Below are 21,157 nucleotides of genomic sequence, written 5' to 3' on the forward strand. Positions count from 1 at the left end.
GTAAGATAACATCTACTCCACTGCCTAATAACCATCATGGACAGAATGAAGAATCGTTCAATACATAGATCCCCAATATAGTCAGCATTGCCTATATTTAGTAACAAGCTTACTTTTCTTGAAATGGTGACCTTGATACCCCCTTTATAATGGACTTGGATGTGGTGATTTATTTATGCTGTCGATATTATCTTTTGAGAGTTTTCTTATTTGTATGTGATATGTTAAAAATTTTTCGCCACAGATTTTCTAATCAAGTGTATGGTCTTGATATGTAATTGAAAATGCATAAAGAAGAAAAAAAAAGAAAAGAAAGGCAGTATTGGCCAGTGCTACCTTGCAGGTAAACACTAAGATACACTGCGAATGCCTTAGCTTTTCTCCCTCTCTCCCTAAAATTCCAATTGGAAGTTAGAAGGAGCAATGAACACAAGGAGGCAGACCGCTGGACTGCCGGGATAAGCATAAGTCGTTAGATTGTATATCTCAACCCCAAGCAAATAACTCACTGATGATTCCAGTAGGGAGTTACCCACCAAGATATCCTCAGCCTGCTTGAAACACTGCTGAAACAGAGCAAATTCCCCAGGGAAGAAATCCAGAAACACTCCAGGAAACTGGGGTACCGCAAGTGTGAACCCCTGTCAAACAAGATTTCTTCACTGGCCTGGAAACTCGGTACCAGAGCAGGGCAAGGGCGAACTCAGAACAGACTGCCCCAAACCTGGCTTAGGTACTAATACCTCAGCCATGATAGCATACAGTTCCCCCAAGGAAGCACGTGGACCAGTAAATGGAACAATCATTGCATGATGCTCCTTGTCCCCAAATAGGGTTATTCCTAAAATGGGGAAGTATAGCTTGCAAGCCATTGCAACCAAAGAGCAGTACCTCTATTGCGGGGTCCCTCATCTCCCAACTCCCTCAGCCATGGATATAGCGAGGTTGAAAGGCATACTCACCAATTAGATGGATTAGAACCCTCCTCACTGAGGTAGGTCCCGCAGGCAAGAATGACTAGCAATAGTGGTCCTTATCAAAAAACGAACATTGAGCTTAGCAGGTATCCAAGTTGACTACTGGACTGAGAAACCCCTAATCTTCACTGGGGAGTTACTCTGGAAAGGTTCCCTCGCAAAATAGACCTACTGTGCCTTAGGATGCCCTAAGGACAGCACTTGACCGAGGAATCGAGTGCAACCGCCAATCAGACGCATTGACATGCCTTCTCCAGGAAACCAAGAACGAGGGACACCCCTTGCAGGGATGGACCATCAGGTATCCAGAGGGGAACCCATAAGAGTTGACCTGGAGCCCAGTTGAATCCCCTCTTCCTGAAGGGACAGGAAAGCAATGGGAATCAGAGCCTCTCGATCCCGAAAAACCTGGCAACTCTCCAGCTGAGACAATCACTAATCGCTGAGGATCAGAAGCAACCAATCTGCCACTGGCCGCCACCCACAGATAGGCAAGGTGACCACAGTAATCAACGAAGGGGCCCCAACAAAAATGGTCAGATAACTGCCACAGCTGTGCCCCGGCCTACAAGGAGATGCACCAATTCAAAGAACAGAGGCTCCAGTTAAGCGTTAAATCTGCCAGGGACGGAGCCCCAGGGACTTCCCCACAAAGTGGATTTGTGACACAGAAGGAGTTGAAAGAATATTCCTCTTCTGAGGAAGGAGAAGTCTCCCAACACTACTCTTCTGGTGTCTTAATGCCTTTAAGGTTCGACAGGAACACAGAACTCCATCAATGCCAATCGATCAGTGAAACGACATGGAACTCCTGCCCGGTTAGAACTCAGGAGAGTCCCCAGGCTCAGCAGCCTACACGGATCACCCATGGACTGCATTCAAATCAGTCCTGCCAGCCCCCAACAAAGGTACAAAAACAGACACAGCAAGGAGAGGACACAGATACTAAACTGCAGGTGCATTATTTCTTTTTTTAATAAAAGATAGAAATAGACTCTGCCAGACTGCACAGTGACTAAGACCCACAATGCGGCTGGCACACAGAGGAAAGAAGAAAAACATGGAAAAGAAATAAAACTATTGTAAGGTAAAGGAAAAAACAAAACAGCTGCAGCCCTAGGGGGAAAAAAAAAACCCCACTTACGAAAAATGTGAGGAGAGAGCAAAGCTGAATACCTTGAGATACACAGCTCCCAACTACACTGCTATGTGGGGGGGGGGGGGGGGGAGGAAGAGACTAAGGGACTCTACCTAAGGGGCAGAGTGATGACTTACAGCCGCACATGCTCAGTAGGGCATGTTTGAAAGTTCTAGATTCTTTGAGATCAGAGTTTCGTGCCAGGATCCATCTGATGATGTCACCCAAGTTTGAAGGCTATCATCCTGCTTATCCCCGGAGACCACTGGTTATCAAACTCCCCACAACATCTTACCCTTGGGAGCAATTTGTCTTTTTTTTTTTTTTTTTTTTTTTTTTAATTCAAAGCTCCATTCTGCAGGTTTTGCACCATTACCATCTGCTGGAGAGAGAAAATACAGAGGGCCTGCAGGTGGTACTCTAGGATAAGCAGCAGTATCAGTAAAGCTTTTCTTCTCTGTCTCCAGGCATCTAGATTGATCTGGAGGAAAAAAGGAACAATAGACCCATTCCTCCTGATACTAGACTTCCTACAGCAATACATCTTTTACAATCATAGGGATAAAAGAACTGGAAATGTATTAAATGGCCACTTACCGGACAGCACGTGCGGCCTTCTTACTTTCCAGGCTGGAGGGCACGTTGAACCTCTCTGCCCTCTTCTGAAGTCTCTGGACAAAGGGGGAGAGAAAAGACATGAAGAACAGACTCCACTTGGATGGGGAATCAGTCCAGCCTGGCTTCCAACATGATGAACCAACAGCAAATGTCCCTCTCAAATATTCACAGTGAAATGCCAGATCTGTCTATGGCCTCAGGGAGTAGAATTATCCATTTCCAGAGTAGAGTGGAAAGACACCATGTAACTTGTCTGCTGAGGATGGTACAGGACTACACATTATATAAATCTTTTGATTTTAGCTCACTTTTCAAGACACTGCTCAAGGCAGTTTACAGATTTATTAAGTTTCAGAAAAAATAAGTTCCTTCCCAAAAGCCCTTACAATCTAAGTGGGTACCTGGGTCATGGGGAAATAAAATGTATTTTAGAAAGTGATTCCTTCACTACCCACACTATTTAGTCTGCACTGTGGAAACTATAATAAGGAGAAGGAACAGTCTAGTGGTAAGAAAGGAAAATTGATTCTTACCTGCTAATTTTCGTTCCTGTAGTATCACAGATCAGTCCAGACCCCTGGGTTTTGCCTCCCTGCCAGCAGATGGAGATAGAGAAAGTTTCACGTACACTGTACATAACCCAGTGTGCCACCTGCAGTCCCTCAGAATTGACCTGTACCCAAGCCAAGATGACACCAACAACTCCCACTCTCCGGAGTCTAGATGTTGACGACTGAGGAAGTCGGCTTGAAGATTGTCCTTCCCCGCAATGTGGGAGGCTGCCAGTCGGTCCAGATGTTGCTCCGCCCAGGCGAGAAGTTTGCTGGCTTCCAAGGCTACCAGACGACTTCTGGTGCCGCCCTGGCAATTGATATAAGCCACCGTGGTGCCATTGTCGGTTGACGTATCAAGGGAAGGAAGAACTTGAGTGCCAGACGAACTGCTCAGGCCTCCAGACGATTGATGTGCCACCAGGATTGAACAGCGGACCACAGGCCCTGGGTAGACTGATTTTGACACACCACTCCCCATCCCGAGAGGCTGGTGTCCTTCATAACAATAAACCACTGGGGGTCTTTCCAGGGGCATGCCCTTGAGAAGGTGAGAGAGCAAGAGCCACCACTGCATGTCGGTAATGGTAGAGTCCGAGAGCGGCAGAGGCGCCCGAAACTCCTCAGAGACCGGCTTCCATCAGGACAGTAAAGCTTTCTGTAATGGACGCATATGCACAAAAGCCCAAGGAACCAAATCTATAGTTGAAGCCATAGACCCCAGGACTTGAAGGTAGTCCCAGGCCGTGGGCACAGAAATGGACATCAGATTCTGCACTTGATCCATCAGCTTGAGCGCCCGAGACTCAGGCAGGAACACCTTGCCCACACGAGTGTCAAAGCATGCACCCAGGAATTCCAGGACCAGGGAGGGCTGAAGATTGCTCTTGGGAAAGTGGACTATCCAGCCGAGGGAGGCAAGAGACTTCAGGACCCTGTCGACCGCCACCTTGCAAAGGAGCTAATACTTTGCCCGAATGAACCAGTCGTCCAAGAAGGGATGGACTAGGATTCTGTCCCGTCGTAAAGCTGCCGCCACCACCATCACCATGACCTGTGGCGAAACCAAATGGGAGCGCCCGAAACTGGAAGTGTTGCCCCAGGATATTGAAACGAAGATATTTCTGATACTCCTGGTGGATCGGGATGTGGAGATAGGCCTCTGTCAGGTCGAGAGAGGCCAGAAATTCGCCCGAGTGAACTGCCGTAATCACCGCCTTTAGGATCTCCATTCTGAAATGAGGAACCTTGAGGGCTTGATGGACTCTCTTCAGGTCCAGGATTGGGTTAAAGGAGCCGTCCTTTTTGGGCACGACGAAGTAGATGGAACACTGGCCAGACCCCTGTTCCAGCAAGGGGACCGGGACTATGGCTCTGAGTTCTTGCAGACGACCAAGCGTCTGACATGCTGCTGGGCGCTTCCGACTGCCACAAGGAGAGATGAGATGCCGGTCCAGGAGGTCCAGAGCAAATTCTAACGCATAGCCTTTTTTGATCACGTCAAGGACCCACTGATCCGTCGTGATTTTGACCCATTCTTCGGCAAACAGGGACAGACGTCCACCTAAGCTGAGAATGGAGGAATGGGCTGGCCATATTTCATTGCGAGGAGGACTTTGCGGCTGAGCCTGGCAGGTTACCATCCTGGAAGGGACGGCAGCCACGAAAGGAATGAGACCAGGACTGAGATCTAGAGGGGGCACCCCTTTGAAAGGATCCCCGCTCTCTGGTGTTATACCGATGCTGCCTTCGGAAACGAAAGCGCAAGGGGAAAAAGGACTTCAACTGTTTAGGGCGGTCCTCAGGCAGCTTATCAATCTTATTGTCTCCCAAAGATTTAATAAGCTGTTCAAGGTCCTCACCAAAAAGCAACTTACCCTTGAAGGGAAGCGTGCCCAGCTGCGACTTCGAGGAAGGATCCGCCGACCAATTCCGCAGCTACAGAAGTCGCCTGGCTAACACTACTGAAATCATTGCTCTGGCCTGCACCCTGAGATCGTGAAGGGCATCAGCCCCATATGCAATAGAGTCTTCCCTTTCTGCCTGTTCCGCCTCTGCAGACGGGAGGTCCTGGGTGCTGAGCAATTGTTGAACCCACCTGAGACTTGCCCGCTGCATGAGATTGCTACAGACTGTCGCCTGAACACCTAAGATGTAGTTCCAGTTTACGATCCTGCGTATCTTTCAAAGCCGTAGCTCCCACCACTGGAATGGTGGTTCGTTTAGTGACTGCGGAGACCGAAGCATCCATCTTGGGAACCTTAAGCATCTCCAAGCATTGGTCAGGGAGGGGATAGAGCTTTTCCACTGTCCGCCCCACACGAAGGCCTGATTCCAGCATCTCCCATTCCCGGAGGAGAAGCTGCATGAGCATGGGATGGAACGGGAACGTACTAGGAGGAGCCTAAGTCCCACCAGGTCAGGGTCCACATTACCTGAAGCTGTGACAGACGCAGAGTCTTCAGATGGAACTTCAATCCCCAGCTCATCTAAAACAAAAGGAATGAGCGGATCCAGCTCTTCCCTTTGAAACAATCTAAGAACTCGCGGGTCGTCTCCCTCAATGGGAGGATTAGAGAGAAGTAAATCCACCGCCGGGTCCGTATCAGTATCAGGGGTAGGAGAGGGCTGGGGAGGATCAGGGGTGGGTGGAACACCCGGGACAGTCCGAATCCGAACGGAGCCCTGTGGATCTGGCACCTGAGGGGGCTGGGGGAGGGATGGCCGAGGGAATTTCACTGGCAGGGGGTCCGGAGCGGGATCATCCTCCTCCTGCAGGCTTGCTAAATAGGATTTATGCATTAGAAGCACAACATCCGTGGAAAAACCTCAGTTTTGATTTTCTGGGTAAGATGGGAGGGGGGACCGTGGGGGAAGAGTCAGGGACCCCATCCAGAGAGGCAACGGGGCTTAAATTCGGCAGTAAATTGAAAAAAAAATAAAAAAAATCTGGCTCCCCTCCACCCTGAAGTCCCGACTCCTCCGCAGCGCAGAGCTCAAAACGGCCACCTTTCCCGCGGCTTTTTGTGTGGGAGGCGGATAGCGACACACTTGGTGGCCCGACCCCAGACCTCGCCGCCAGCTCAGAGGGTCCCTCTCCGCCAGGCAAACATGTGGAAACAGCCCGTCGCAGGAGAGCCACAAAGCAGGCTCCCCGCAGGCCAAGAAATCCGCTTAACGCAGCATGATGAGAGCCACGAAGAAATAAAGCTGCCGAGACTGGCTGCGATCGCAAGCGGGAGCAGGAGAGTGAACCCTGCTATGCTGCGTTTTTTTTTTTTGTTCAGTACAGAGCCAAAAAATGCGGGTAAGCAGTGTTGCCAAAGCTAGTCCAGGCTCTAAATTAAATGGCAGAGGTATTAATTCTTCCCTGCAGTGTGACCCGAGGTATTACACTTCTCAAGGGTCCAAGCAGCCAAGGGGGGGGGGTGTGGTGGTGACTGGATCACCAGTTTCACCCAGACAGGCAGCAGGTCACCGGGTAAGGAGTCCTAGACTGACCAGGCAAGGGGCAAGCCCCCCTAGGATCCTGTAAGAGCGAGGAGACAGAATTGTCTCCCAGAGGGAACAGGTTTTTAACTATGCCAAGAAAGTTAACTTTTTTTTTTTTTAAATTTTATAGAAGAGATAGATAATACTTGCTTGATCCTTAAAAGATATGAAGAGAAAAATCTCCCAGAGAGAAGAAAAAGTTAAGAAAGAGAGGGAATCACAGGTTCAACTGCTAGATCTGCTGGAGACAGAGAAATACTGAAGGGTCGGGGGAGGGGGGGGGGGCTCTATCCTGATATAGTATACCCTTTCAGTTTTTCTCTGTCTCCATCTGCTGGACAGGGGATTCAACCCACTGTCTGGACTGATCAGGGTACGTACAGGGAAACTGTGTGCTTAAACTTAAAATCGACCCCCAACCACGCCAAGCGTGTTCAGAGTCTGAGCCAACAAATTCAGCAAGACAACTCTGTGAAGAAAAAAAAAGAAAAATCTAAGCAGAGTCCAAAGCGGCTCTCAATCATATGCAATTTCTCCCTCTTCTAGAAGCGAGAAAGCCAATTCCCCATCAGAATCCTCCCATGTCTCATGATCCACACCCTCTTCAACATTACCACAGACAGCCTCCCTGCGGCATTTGCCCACCATGACTGACAAATGGGAGGCCCAAGCATGTGATCCCTACACAGTAGGTTGCTTCGCCTTCGCTAGGCACCCCTGCAGAAAGGTCTGCAGGCCCTGGAAACATTTCACCCAGGAGGAGGAGGAGGAGGATGGATCTATACCAGAGTCCATAGGCCCAACCTTGCTCTCTCCAACCTCTCTCGGGGAAGCTTCTGCCCTTGGGAACAAGAGAAAACTGACCATCGCCTCACCTCCCACTCCACAGACACAATGGGCCAAGGGGATGTCCCAACATGGGCAAAAGCTGTAGTAGTCAAATTGCTTTGAGCATCTAAAAAGCAATGATACAAATGGAGAGAGAGGACTGAATTGCTATCAGATGGCATGCCTCACAGATAGCAAGGTGCTTGGATCGGTTTGTTCCTGAACTTCGGCTCCAGGCGACTTCCTGTGCGCACACCAATGCCAGCTGGGAGTACACACACGCTCCTCCAGAATGCATGCAAATACACGTTCAAGACTAGGTTGTGGTTGTACGCACACAAGTACCTGCGCCAATACGCACTCCAATCTAGGTTGCAGCCTTACGGCACAAGCAACTGCGCAAATAAGCGCTCAAGTATAGGTCACAGATGTACATGCTCAAATTTAGGTTCCAGGACGGGCACACCTTATGAACAGGGGGGGTGCAAATGCTTCGCCCCCCTCAGAGGAAACGTACCACATCTGAATGCGCAGCTAGGGTTGCTCCCCGAATCTTGCCTTGCAGCCACACCTGCACTCTCAGGGAACTAAAGGACAAACCTTTTTGTTAGTACTTTCTGCAAAAAAAAAGCCAGAATCTGTGCCACTGAAGCTTGCTGAGGATCAACCCCTTGCTCAGAACACCAAGACTCAAAGACCCGAATATACGCCAAGAAAGTAGAAGTCTTTCGAGCCTGCAATAGGGTAGAAATACCATCCTCAGGATACCCTTTCTTAATTGCCTCCTTTCAAAAGCCAAGCCATAAGACAAAAGCGATCCACTTGATCTGAAAATATGGGGCCCTGCCATAGGAGATTTGGCAGATAGCACAGACCTAACGGGCCAAGAAAACAACAAGGAAGGCTATCTATGATCGCCGTGAGGGAAACAAAGTGGAATAGATGCCAGATGTCCGATCAGAATAGGAAAATTAGTTTCTTACCTGATAATTTTCGTTCCTGTAGTACCAAGGATCAGTCCAGGACACCTGGGTTGTGACTCCGCACCAGTAGATGGAGACAGACTAAAACTTGTGGGTGGAGCCATATATGCCCCTGTGCCAGTCACAGCCCCTCAGTCTTACAAAATGTCAAAGTAGAAAAACAGGAAACCAATAAACTAGCTAAATAACCTAACCACAACAGGGAGCAGCTCAAGACTCCCACTGGAAACAGAACTCCCCTAACCGAGGGGGTAAAACCAGAAACAGATTAGGTAATGAGACTACGAGCGGATTCTCCGTTACTGCAGAACAGCACTGCGGGCGGGATCCTGGACTGATCCTTGGTACTACAGGAACGAAAATTATCAGGTAAGAAACTAATTTTCCTTTCCCTGTACGTACCAGGATCAGGACACCTGGGATGTACCAGAGCTAAGTTACCGAGGGTGGGAAGCAGAGAGTCCCGCTCTGAGTACTCCCGCTCCAAAACCCCCGGAATCAGCAGCCTGACCATCCAACCGATAGTGTTTAATGAAGGTATGTAACGACATCCAGGTAGCCGCCCTGCCAATCTCTCGAGGCGACACCTGAGAAGATTCCGCCCAAGACGCAGCGCGAGACCGCGTCGAATGAGCTCTGAGACCCACGGGGACCGGCTTTCCCCGCACCACGTACGCTGAACCAATGGCCTCTTTAAGCCAACGGGCGATCGTAGTGCGGGACGCAGCGGCACCTTTCTTTGGACCCGAAAACAGGACGAAAAGATGAACCGTCACCCGAAAGGAATTAGTGACCTCCAAATAGCGAAGGAGAGACCTCCGGACATCTAGCTTCCGTAAGTCTCTCAATTTTGGGTCCGAAGACACCCCTATCCCGAAAGCGGGGAGCTCAATGGACTGATCAAATGAAATGCCGACACGACCTTAGGCAAAAAGGAAGGAACCGTCCGCAAAGAGACTCCTGAGTCGGAAATACGCAAAAACGGTTCCCTACAGGATAACGCCTGCAACTCAGAAACACGTCTTGCCGAAGCAATCGCCACCAGGAATACCGTTTTCAACGTGAGATCTTTGACCGTTGACCGCTTTAAGGGCTCAAACGGTGCCGAACATAAGGAAGACAGAACCCAATTGAGGTTCCAGGACGGACAGGGATGACGCAATGGTGGACGGAGGTGCTTTGCTACCCGAAGAAACCGGGAAATAACTGGGTGCAGGGCCAGGGGAAACCCCTGAACCTTACCTCGCAAGCAACCAAGCGCTGCCACCTGTACTCGCAGGGAACTGCACGCCAACCCTTTGGCGAGACCAGCCTGGAGAAAAGCTAGTATATCGGCGATGGAGGCCGAAGTGGGAACCACCCTGCGCTGCAGACACCAATCTTCGAAAATCACCCAGACTCGGACATACGCTAGGGACGTAGACTGCTTCCTGGAACGCAATAGCGTGGCCACCACCGAATCCGAGTAACCTTTGCTTTTCAAGCGATGCCTTTCAAAAGCCATGCCGCGAGACAGAAGTGATCCGCATCCTCCAAACAGACGGGGCCCTGACGAAGAAGCCCCGGGAACCCCTGGAGACGAAGGGGGGCGACCACCGACAACTGAATGAGATCGGCAAACCACGGACGACGTGGCCACTCCGGCGCCACAAGGATCACTTTGGACGGGTGCAGCTCTATACGTCGCAGGATCTTTCCTATCATTGGCCACGGAGGAACCACGTACAACAGGACGTCTGTCGGCCAGGGAAGAGCCAGTGCGTCGACTCCCTCGGCCCCTCTCTCTCGGCGTCGGCTGTAAAACTGTGGAGCCTTTGTGTTTTGCCACGTGGCCATGAGATCCATGTGGGGCACCCCCCACGTCCTGCAGATGAGAAGGAAGGCGTCCTCCGCCAGCTCCCATTCTCCTGGATCCAGGTGATGACGACTGAGATAATCCGCCTGCACATTGTCGACTCCGGCAATGTGGGACGCTGCGATATTGCTGAGATGTTGCTCCGCCCAGCTGATCAGGAGCTGCGCCTCCACCGCTACAAGCGGACTCCATGTCCTGCCTTGACGGTTGATGTAGGCCACGGTGGTCGCATTGTCCGACAATATCCGCACCGCCCTTCCCCGTATCAACGGCAGGAAGGACTGCAGTGCCAGGCGAGCCGCTCTGGTCTCCAGCCGATTGATGGACCACTGCGCTTGAGTCTCAGACCACCGGCCCTGCACCGACTTGCCTAGGCAAACCGCGCCCCAACCGGAAAGGCTGGCGTCCGTGGTCACTACTGTCCAGTCGGGAACCAACAGGGACACACCACCCGTCAGGTGTTCCGACACTAGCCACCAGTGCAGGCTGTCCCTCGCCTGATCCGTTAGCGGTAGCGGAAGGTGGAATTCCTCTGACCCCGGCTTCCAACGGGATAGCAAGGATGATTGTAATGGACGCAGATGAGCGAACGCCCAGGGGACCAACGCGAGCGTTGACGCCATAGATCCCAGAACCATCAGGTAGTCGCAAACCAGCAGTAGCCGAAGAGACAATAACCGCTTGACTTGAGACTGCAGCTTCCATACGCGCTCCGCGGACAGGGACACCCGGCTCCGTTTCGTGTCGAAGACGGCCCCCAGATATTCCAAGGACTGGGTGGGAACAAGATGACTCTTGAGGAAGTTGATGACCCAGCCCAGGGACTGCAGCAGCTGGAGGACCCTGTCCACTGCCAAGCGACACTGGCTCTCGGACTTGGCCCGGATCAACCAGTCGTCCAGGTAAGGGTGTACCAAGAACCCCTCCAGAACCTGAGGAACCGCTGAAAGGATGGGTGGATACCCACATGGAGGTACGCTTCCGTGAGATCTAGCGCGGCCAGGTATTCGCCGGGCCGCACCGAGGCAATTACGGTCCGAATCATCTCCATCTTGAAGTGAGGGATGCGAAGGCACCTGTTTACCGCTTTCAGGTCCAAGATTGGTCTGGATGTGCCGTCTTTCTTTGGAACGATGAAGTAAATTGAGTAACGTCCCGTGCCTTGTTGACCTGCCGGCACGGGAGAAATGGCCCCCAGGCCTTCCAAACGTTCGAGGGTCCCTAGCACGGCCGCTCTCTTTTCCGGACGCTTGCAGGGCGACACCAGGAACTTGTCTGACGGGATGCGAGCAAAATCTAAAGCGTAACCGTGTCTTATCACGTCGAGGACCCAGTGATCCGAAGTTACCTTGACCCATTCCTCGAGAAATAACGTTAACCTCGCCCCGACGTTGGGAACCACGGCTTGGGGCTGAGGTGAGGGATGGGTCAGCCGCATCTCATTGTGGGACCTTGGACCCGGCGCCCGATGGGGGTCCCCCCTGTCGCCCGGATCTTTTCCCACGAAAGGACTGCGACCACTGGGAGGTACGAGCGGTATATGACCGGTATGCGGGACCCGAGGATCTCTGAGGACGCGACCTTCTGCTTCCGCGAAAACGGGGCCTACTGGACAACGAGGGCCGGGACCTAGCCCTGTCCTCAGGCAATTTGAAAGCCCTGTTCTCCCCCAGGGAAAGCATCAAATCATCTAACTCCTTGCCGAACAACAGCTTACCCTTAAATGGAAGAGAACCGAGGTGAGCCTTAGAGGAACCATCCGCCACCCAGTTACGAAGCCAAAGGAGACGACGCGCCGAAACTGCCGCGACCATGGATCTAGCAGAGGTCCGTAGGAGATCGTGGAGAGCATCCGCCCCATATGCTATAGCCGCCTCTAGGCGATCCGCCTGTGAGAACCTGAGCCCATCGCAGACTGGCTCTCATGGCGAAGTAAGTACAAATGGTGGCCCGGACTCCTAAAGCTGATACCTCAAAAATCTTCTTGAGTTGTACCTCTAGCTTCCGATCCTGGATATCCCTGAGTGCCGTGGCGCCCGTGACAGGGATCGTCGACCTCTTTGTCACTGCTGACACCGCCGCGTCTACCTTCGGGATCCGTAACAGCTCCAACGCGTCCTCCGGCAGAGGATAAAGCTTGTCCATGGCCTTTGTCACCTTAAGGCCTAACTCCGGGGAATCCCATTCCTTAAACAGAATATCCGTCGACGAGAAATGGAAGGGAAAAGCTACAGCTGGGCCAGTGAGCCCCAGTAGCATCGGATCCATGTTGGCGTCCTGCCTGGCGACCACCATCAGAGCCGCAATGCCCAGCTCCGCCAGAATAGCTGGAATAAGCGGGGCTAGTTCCTCCCTACGGAAGAGGCGGACCACCTTCGGGTCGTTGCCCTCCACGGCCTGCGTGCCTTTGCTCACACTGGGCGGGGTGGAACCGCCCCCTGGCGTCTCCTCGGTCCCCCGTGGGGTCTCCTCGTGGGCACTCACCTCATCTGAGACGGAGGACTCACTATCTGAGGTCTGTGGAACTCCCCGCGGGACTCCCCGTGGGTTCCTTCTCACCCTGGTATCCGCGGACCCCTTGACTTTCTTTTGCTTGGGCCCCGACCTGTGAGTCCCCGAAACGGCCTCCGACCCATGCCTGCGCCTGTGGCGCTTGTGCTTGAGGACCTTGCGGAGCAACAATGCAAAGTCAGCAGAAAAAGAAGAGGACCCGGAAGCCGAAGACTCCTCCCCTGAACTAGCGTCCCCAGGGGCCACTGCCCCCCCTGGGACGGCCCCCCCCCCATCGGACCCGGTCTCGGGGAAAGCGGAGGCGGCAGGGCACCATCTTCTACCGGGATCCGCGCGATTTTGCGGGCCGAATTCAAAATGGCCGCCACTCCCGCGCTAATCGGAAAAGGCTCCTCAGGCCCCCCCGACGCTGCTGCTGTACTCGGCGGCGAGCGATTCGCCCGGGAACGGCTCCCCCCACGCGGCCCGGACGGTCCTTCCCCGCCCGGGACACACGACGTGCAAAGGCCGTCCCTGGAGAGGCGCGCGCGCGCCGAGCCGCATGCTCGGCAGACCGACCTGCGTGGCATGAGGCGCGATCGCGGCGAAAAACCCCCGAAAAAGAACGAACAAACCAAGAAAAGCGCCCCACGGCAAGCGGCCCCCCTCCCCTGTGAAGAGAAAACGCAGCCGCGAAGAAAACGGAGAGCCGGCCTGCAGAAAAAGTAAACCTGGTTTTTTTTGTTTTTTTTTTACAAGTACTCACCGCTGTCCACGGTCCTGGAGCCCTGTTCCAGTGGGGGTGAGTGAACCGGGCTCCCCGGTGTCACCCCCAACGCTGCCACTTGACCAGCCGGGCCCTCAGCCCTGGCAGCGGCCTCAACCAGGGGGGGGATGGTCCCCTCAGAACCTTCCAACCCCCCTGGGAGGCAGAGCGGACCAGAAGAAAACAGAGAAATAAAAACGCCTGGAACTTACAAACCAGACCCTTAACAATTGAAAATGAAGAAACACACTACCCCTAACTGACTATCAGTACCCAGGGCAGCCGAGGCTGTGACTGCACGTGCACCATCTACTGGAGACAGAGTAAGACTGAGGGGCTGTGACTGGCACAGGGGCATATATGGCTCCACCCACAAGTTTTAGTCTGTCTCCATCTACTGGTGCGGAGTCACAACCCAGGTGTCCTGGACTGATCCTGGTACGTACAGGGAACTTTATTTTATGGAGACCTGATTTTAAAACAAGCCAGACTCTGGCCAAGTTTTGCCCCTTACATTTGGGGCTGTCTCAGAGGCTGTGTGCAGTCAAACTTGTTTAATTTGAAGAAGCAGTTTCATTGAATAGGATGGTATTATCTTAGTAAGGCATGGTGTGATCAGTCTCTGCTCAGAGTCGGGCTTGTTTTAAAATCACGTCTTCATAAAATAAAGATTCTGATCGGACATCTGGCATCTATTCCACAGACTTAACGGGTCTGCCACTGTGAAATTGAACAAATCTGCAAACAAAGGTCTGCATTGCCGCTCCGGAGCCATGAGAATCACCTTTCCTGGATGGATCTCTATTCTCCTCACAACCTTACCTACTAGAGGCCATGGTGGAAACATATAGATCAGGACATCGTGCGGCCAAGGAAGAACCAGGGCATCAACTCCTTCCGCTCCGTGATCTCTTCTGCAACTGAAGAAACGTGGTGCCTTGGCATTCTCCGAATTGCCAGATCCAAATGAGGTATGCCCCCATATGCGAGAAATGAGTCCTTGCTTCTTCTGAAAGCTCCCATTCTCCCGGATCCAAACTTTGCTGGCTGAGAAAATCTGCTTGCACATTGTCAGACCCCGCTATATGCGAGGCTGCTATCAAGGCCAAATGCTGCTCCACCCAGGACATCAGCATCACCGCTTCCAGAGCAACCGCTCTGTGAAACTTTCTGTTTCCATCTGCTGGAAGAAGTGCAAAACCCCAGGGGTCTGGACTGATCTAGGTACGTACAGGGGAAACCCCATCGCTGACCTCCCCGAGCTGCTATGGTTGCTTCCCCCCCTGGAACCTCACTGCTGCAGATTCCGCTAGCTAGTTCCTTGTTTTTGTTTTGTTTTTTTAAACTCTCCGAGAACAAAAAGAAACATAGAAGCCAATACTTTCTTTTGGTACAGAGGTTCAGATTCCAGGAACGGAGGCCATATGGCAGATCAGAAAAAAAGCCAAACTTTTTTTTTTCCTTCAAAACTTTACCAAACTTACAATACCTACTCCTTAAAATGGAACAGAGCTGCTAGCAGAAAAGAAAGAAAATCAGCCAAATTAAAAAAAAAGGGATTGACTAAAAGAAAACAGCCGCCCTGAGCCTGTAGCTGCCTCAGCAGCCTCGTGAAGGGGAGGGATCTGTACCACCAGATTTACACCCCACGGAAGAAAGGAGCAATCATACAAAAGGGTCACCAACCCCCAGCTCATCCACCTTGACCAGATAGGGAAGGACCCACAAACCCCCTGGGAGGAAGGCTCATAAATCCAAAACAGTCTCCTGACTGCAGAACTGCAGGTTTTGCACCATCTGCTGGAGACAGAGAGATACTGAGGGACTGCAGGTGGCACACTGGGTTACGTACAGTGTCAGTGAAACTGTCTCTGTCTCCATCTGTTGACAGGGAGGCAAAACCCAGGAGTCTAAACTGATCTGGGTACATAAGGGGAACCAGGGCTCAAACCCATCTTCACACCCACTGATTCTTCTTGTGACCCTGGATGTCACTTTTTGAATCAATTTAAAAGTTGCTTCATGATGGATCTAATGTTGATTAGATCCTCTCTCTTCTGTGGTCAGTGCAGACAAATTTCATCTTTACAGTCATATGGACAGCTCATTTTGCACCAGGAGGTACTGGGCTCAGCTCTCCAGTCTCATGCAGAGTACATATTACAAAAGGTTCTGTAATAAGAAAGAATCACCACATGCAAAAAACGTATACAAAACCAGCTTCTTTCCGCCCTATCGCCATACCTCAGTTTGTGGTAATCCTGTTGCAATTTTTACCATTTTCTTTTCAGCTTCTCTAAGAGAAAAATAAGACAGGAACAAAGAGTCAAAAATACATAAAACTAACCAGTTTCAAAAGTGTACACTAATATTGTAATACAGTGGTTCTCAACCTTCCGTAAATACTATTCCCCTTTTTAAGGGTTTGAGAGGTCTGTGTACCCCCAGGGCCGTAAAAAGTCAAACAAAATACTATATTTACATTTCAGTGTGATATTTGGGCCTAATTTTCAATTGGTATTTAACTGCAAGCAACAAGTATACAAATACACATATACAAAAAACAAACAATCTAACAGGAAGTGACATCTATGCAGCAGAGCTGGTGGTGCTGAGGCACTGGAGGCCTTGATCTCTTTCTGACAAATTGATGCCAGTTTGAAGTTCAGGGGAAGAACAGAGAGCTCTGCAGAAGGGAAAAGGAATATGCCAGACAGCCCAAGTTTAACTTGCTCAATTTAGGGAGATAGAGAAATATTACAAATGGACACTACCCTACCCATCTCTCGTCTCTCCACATCAGAAAAAAAGTTGTCAGAGATCAGATACGGTAAATTAAGCATACATACTACATACAGAAACTAGATCTAATAAAAAGTACAGCAGTGTTATTTGCCAGCACTTGGACAATTAAAAAAAAATTGTACACAAAATATTAATTTAATACTTCAAAGTCATATTCCAATACCTAAACCTGGTATAAAAATTGTTTTTCCCCTCACCTCTGCTTTCTTCAGCTGGTTTGTCAACTTTATTTTCTGGTTCTCCTTTTCTCTTTCTTCATCTCTCACCTCATTTTTATTTAATCTCTTCTCTCCATCTTTCTATTTTAACTCTCTACCTCCCTTCATTACTGACACTTTAGTTCTCTTCCTCTCTTTTCCCCCATCTCTTACCCTTTCTCTCTATTTCCCATGCTTCCACTTTCCCTGCTTCTTTCCCCCGTTGACCCTTCTGTAACCTCCATCTCTTTACCGGCTTTCAACCCTTTATGACTACCTCATCTCACTATCCCTCTTTCTTGCTCCCCCACAACACAAATCAGCACTTTATTTCCTGTCTCCATCTTTCTCCATGTCCCTGCTCTTGTTCTCTCTGCCACCTGTCAGTCCCCTATCACTCCTGTTTGTTTTCCCCCAACTCTCATCTCCCTTTATAGCACTTTCCACTTCTCCATCGCTTCAATCTTGCTTCCCCCCCCCCCCCCCCAGCAAATAGGGAGTTAAAAAGTAAAGCAACTATCACAAGCACGTGAATAGCAGGTCTCAAGAGAGGCAGCAGGCACCATGGGGGATGGTGAAAAATGCTGCAGTTCTGGACCCTGAGGATGCTTCCTCTTACCACTATGCAGGCTTCATTTCTAATTAGGAAGCTCAGGCAATAAGACAAGAAGCAGCAGCATTTCTGGCTGTAAGCTAACAATGCTTGCACTGCCCCTCATCTGCTTTACCATCATAACCGGCTACCTCTCTTACTCCTCTGATGCTAGCAGTGGTAGTTTTGCCTGTTCTCCAGCTGCCGAGATATTGGGAGGTACCCCAGGTGAGCTAGAAGGAAGTGCAGATTGATACCAGTAAAAAAGCATAGAGAACAATGAAGTAGGCTCTTCCTATGGCAAGTAATCATCTCCTGCAGATTGGGCTCCCTTTTCCTGTGTGGCAACTGGAACTGGCTGCATAGCCCCTGATAGTGATTCTGAACCAGAGCAGCCTAGCATAATGCACAAAAGGCACATTTCAGCTTCTTCTGCCCTTTGCTGCTCCGATTTCACTGCCCTTCAGAAATAACTACTAGCCTCTCTCTGGACCATCAGCAGCCCTTCCATTGGACAAATGTTGCTGAAATTTGGCATCAGCGGTGACATGTAGGCAACACACTCTGCTACCAAATTCCAGCAAAATCCATCCATAGAGAAGGCCCCTACAAAATACATAGGGATAGAAGGAAGTATCTTTGACAATAGGCATGGGCAGCAGCAAGTGCAGGCAACAAACTAATTTTTACACTGCTTTATAGGTCTGAGCATTCAGTAACATATCCGCATATAGGAGCTGAAACTACATGGAGGGGCTCAGGACCAATAACAGGCTCTCTCTGCAGTGGTGCACTGAACTTTCTATGGTCATGTATGAAGTAGTCTCGTAAGACCACTAGCAATCCTCACCCAGTACAAAAAAAAAGTTGATTAGTTCTTCTCTTTCTATATAGACAGCATCCCAGCAAAGGCTTTAATCACTAACACTTGAGAGAACATCATGGTAGTAGTAAGTGCTATGGAGCACTCATAAGATCTTCCCAGACTGAGAAACATTTTTAGTTTGTACTAAAGTCTTTTTATGAACAAATCACAGTTACTATGCTGCAAAATTAGTTTGTGAATCTCAAATTATAGGCTCCTTGCTTACATCAAGCAATCTGTGGGCTATTGCCTGATATTATGAGAAGGAAAATTCATGCTTGAGTTTCATAAAGCATTTTTAATTAGGTCAGAGTTAAGGATTAGAAAATATATATATTTTACTGGCAAACTATTAATCGTCATAGCCTTCAAGATACAGAGCAGGCAAAAGATCATTGTCTGAATGTAAGTTTTGGCAGAAAACAGAAGAAAAAAAAAAAAAGTACAGGGGATTAAAGAGGAGGAGAAACTTGTTAGGAAGTTCCCAGGCCCCAGAAATAGTAAATGAAATGGTGTTAACCTCCCATAAAGTATGGGTATTAAAGCCGCTCCATTAAGGCCCAGGGTGTTCATTTAGCAAAAGGTGCTAGTGCCTTTGTCCTGCATTCCTGGACACTTTTCCCATGCTGACCCCCTTCTAAAAGGCAGTAATGGTTTAACAACACTTTCACAGGAAGCAATTTTGAACAGGACTTGAGACGTGTTAGAGTGGAAGCCCTGGGAGGGGGACAGCATGCTGCGTAACAAGGGATCATCAAAACCAGCTTCTACCATTTGGTACCGAATGACTTAAAGGTGAGGAAGGGGAAAAAAAAAAAAAAGCAGCTCTTTCTGCCTTTAGTTTTGTCTCTGCCAAAGAAGAGGGAAGGATGTCCTGGATTTATACAGCACATGACAACTTCAACAATAAGGAGAATCTATTATTACCCAGTTCAAACTTACAAACAGCAAGAGTCAGGTATTCAAGTTCACAAGCCTCAAGCATTCCACCAACTCCTAGTTACATGTTAAATGATCAATAGTGATGGCTCCAGGGGGACACAACTAGTGATTACTGCTCTTAGGAAACACTGTGTAAAACCCAACAGCTCTTGAAAATCATCACCAAAAAAAAAAAAAAAAAAACTTGGAAAGTAGAAAATACAGTGATATTTTCCAAAATAATATTTTTTAAACCAAAAACTGCATGTTTAACAAAAGAATAAAAGTTCCTATAACTTTTGAGAAGTCTGGCCAATAAACTATTTTCAGTACACATTTTAAGTAAGAGCTCCCCCTGGTGCTTGAAAAGAAGCTCCATATGTTAACAGCAAGGTTCTTACAAACAACCAAGCAGAGAAGAAACTCATCTGAATAAATAATGCTGTAAGCCACCTAGGATTTGTGGCATACAAATAACCATAACTAGGCTGTAAAAGCTGTAAATTTTCTGATGCCTTAAATGACTTTTGTTCCTGGAAGCAGACTGGATCTCCAGAAGGACTAGAGCTGGGATATTCCACAAATTCCACCATATCTTCCCTGTGCACTGGATACTGGGTTTGGAAAGCAAAGGGAAAGCATTCTTTTTGCCCTCAGAAGACAAGCAGATTGACAAATGCACTTTCCTTAAAAAGGATTCCCTTTCCTGTACAATGATGAAAAAAAAAATCCAAAACAAAAAGAGCTTCCTCAGTCATTATGCAGCAATCAGAGAGGTAAAAAAACAGTTTTAATACAAAAAGGGTATAATGGGCTGTAAAAAGTGAAGTCAGAGGGATATGCTACCCCCTCTTCTATGAAGAAGGCATGACAATGGATTCCTATATGATAGTCTCTGAAACTGAGAGAAGAAAGTAATAGTACTACTAAATACAGGTAGGCAAACAGACTCACAAAGATAAGTAACTTTCCCCAAGGTCGCCCACACAGTCAGTGTAAATAAAAACCCAGGAACCACAGCTCTCACTAGACCTCTCCTCTTTCTAAACCTGTTTTTCTCAATTGTTTCTACCGGTTAAGGAAAGGAGTGGTTCACATCTCTTAATCTTTGTCAAGGTAGGTTTACCCAAAAATTAATTTTGCTTATTTTTAAACTAGAAGCAAACCCACTGGTCCCATCACATAATTAATATGCTGGCTTTGCTCTCATGTCATTTGTATCAAGACTTCCTTACTATTCTCTTTAATATAACACTACTAAAATTATTTTAAAAAAAAAAAAAAAAGGACATGCTTCAGTCTTTGCAGTGTATGAACTCAGCAGTTTTAATTCATACTTCCACATTAAGAATGCATAAAAAGGCTAAACTGATAATTACATTTCAGGCAATTCCTTTGGTGAGACAATCTCTTCTTTGGCAGGAGGTTCTACAGGTTTCTGCTCCTCTTCCTGAAATGAAATAATGAGAGGTTAGCACTGAGCCTTTGACCATGCAGAAATAGAAACAAGTACTTGCTGAAATGCCCTTCGCTAGCTCCATATTATTCTGGGATGCTCCTGAGCCAAGCTGGATAATACCACTTTATTAGTGTTAAAATGGCAGTCATGACACAGCACAAATACAAACTAGTGGAAGAAACATTATTGCCCAGAAAGCTAAATAAAGACAGGAGCTATAAACTCAGTGCTACATGTACCATACACTAAATGATTTCCTAAAGCCACTCTAGTGGCTCATTAGCAAGTCCTGTGCCCCATGTGGAAAACCCGGGATCAATTCCCAGGCCAGGATTCTCTTCCACAAGCCAGTTATAGATACTGCAGAAGCATCTTTCAGTGCCCCTGGTCAAAGGGTGTCCCAATCATCATACAACTATGACAGATTCAGGATTCACATTATGGATGCAGCTGTGGTTTGTGCCCCCCAGCTGAGGATTATCGCGGCAATGACTTTGGGCTAAGTCAGTCCGAAAGGGGGGGGGGGGGCAGGGAAATAGAAAAGTAGGAGGAAAAACCCCCAGAGTTGCAAATGAAGGTTCTCTGCACCAAAGCCCAACACAGGCTGGTTCTAACTGAGC

The 21,157-nt window shown here is 49.0% G+C and overlaps 1 protein-coding gene across 1 annotated transcript in view; it reads right to left on the minus strand.

Moving 5' to 3' along the window:
- SARNP (SAP domain containing ribonucleoprotein) overlaps positions 1-21,157 on the minus strand; it is a 214,069-nt gene that overhangs the window by 188,601 nt on the left and 4,311 nt on the right. Inside the window, exons 4-6 of the mRNA XM_029594794.1 lie at positions 20,458-20,528; positions 15,943-15,994; positions 2,713-2,786 (exon numbers count right to left, since the gene is read on the minus strand). Coding sequence (XP_029450654.1) covers positions 2,713-2,786; positions 15,943-15,994; positions 20,458-20,528 — 197 coding nt within the window. The remainder of the gene's footprint in view (positions 1-2,712; positions 2,787-15,942; positions 15,995-20,457; positions 20,529-21,157) is intronic.

Source organism: Rhinatrema bivittatum, chromosome 3 (genome assembly GCF_901001135.1).
Source record: "Rhinatrema bivittatum chromosome 3, aRhiBiv1.1, whole genome shotgun sequence".
In the NCBI taxonomy this organism is placed as follows: domain Eukaryota; kingdom Metazoa; phylum Chordata; class Amphibia; order Gymnophiona; family Rhinatrematidae; genus Rhinatrema; species Rhinatrema bivittatum.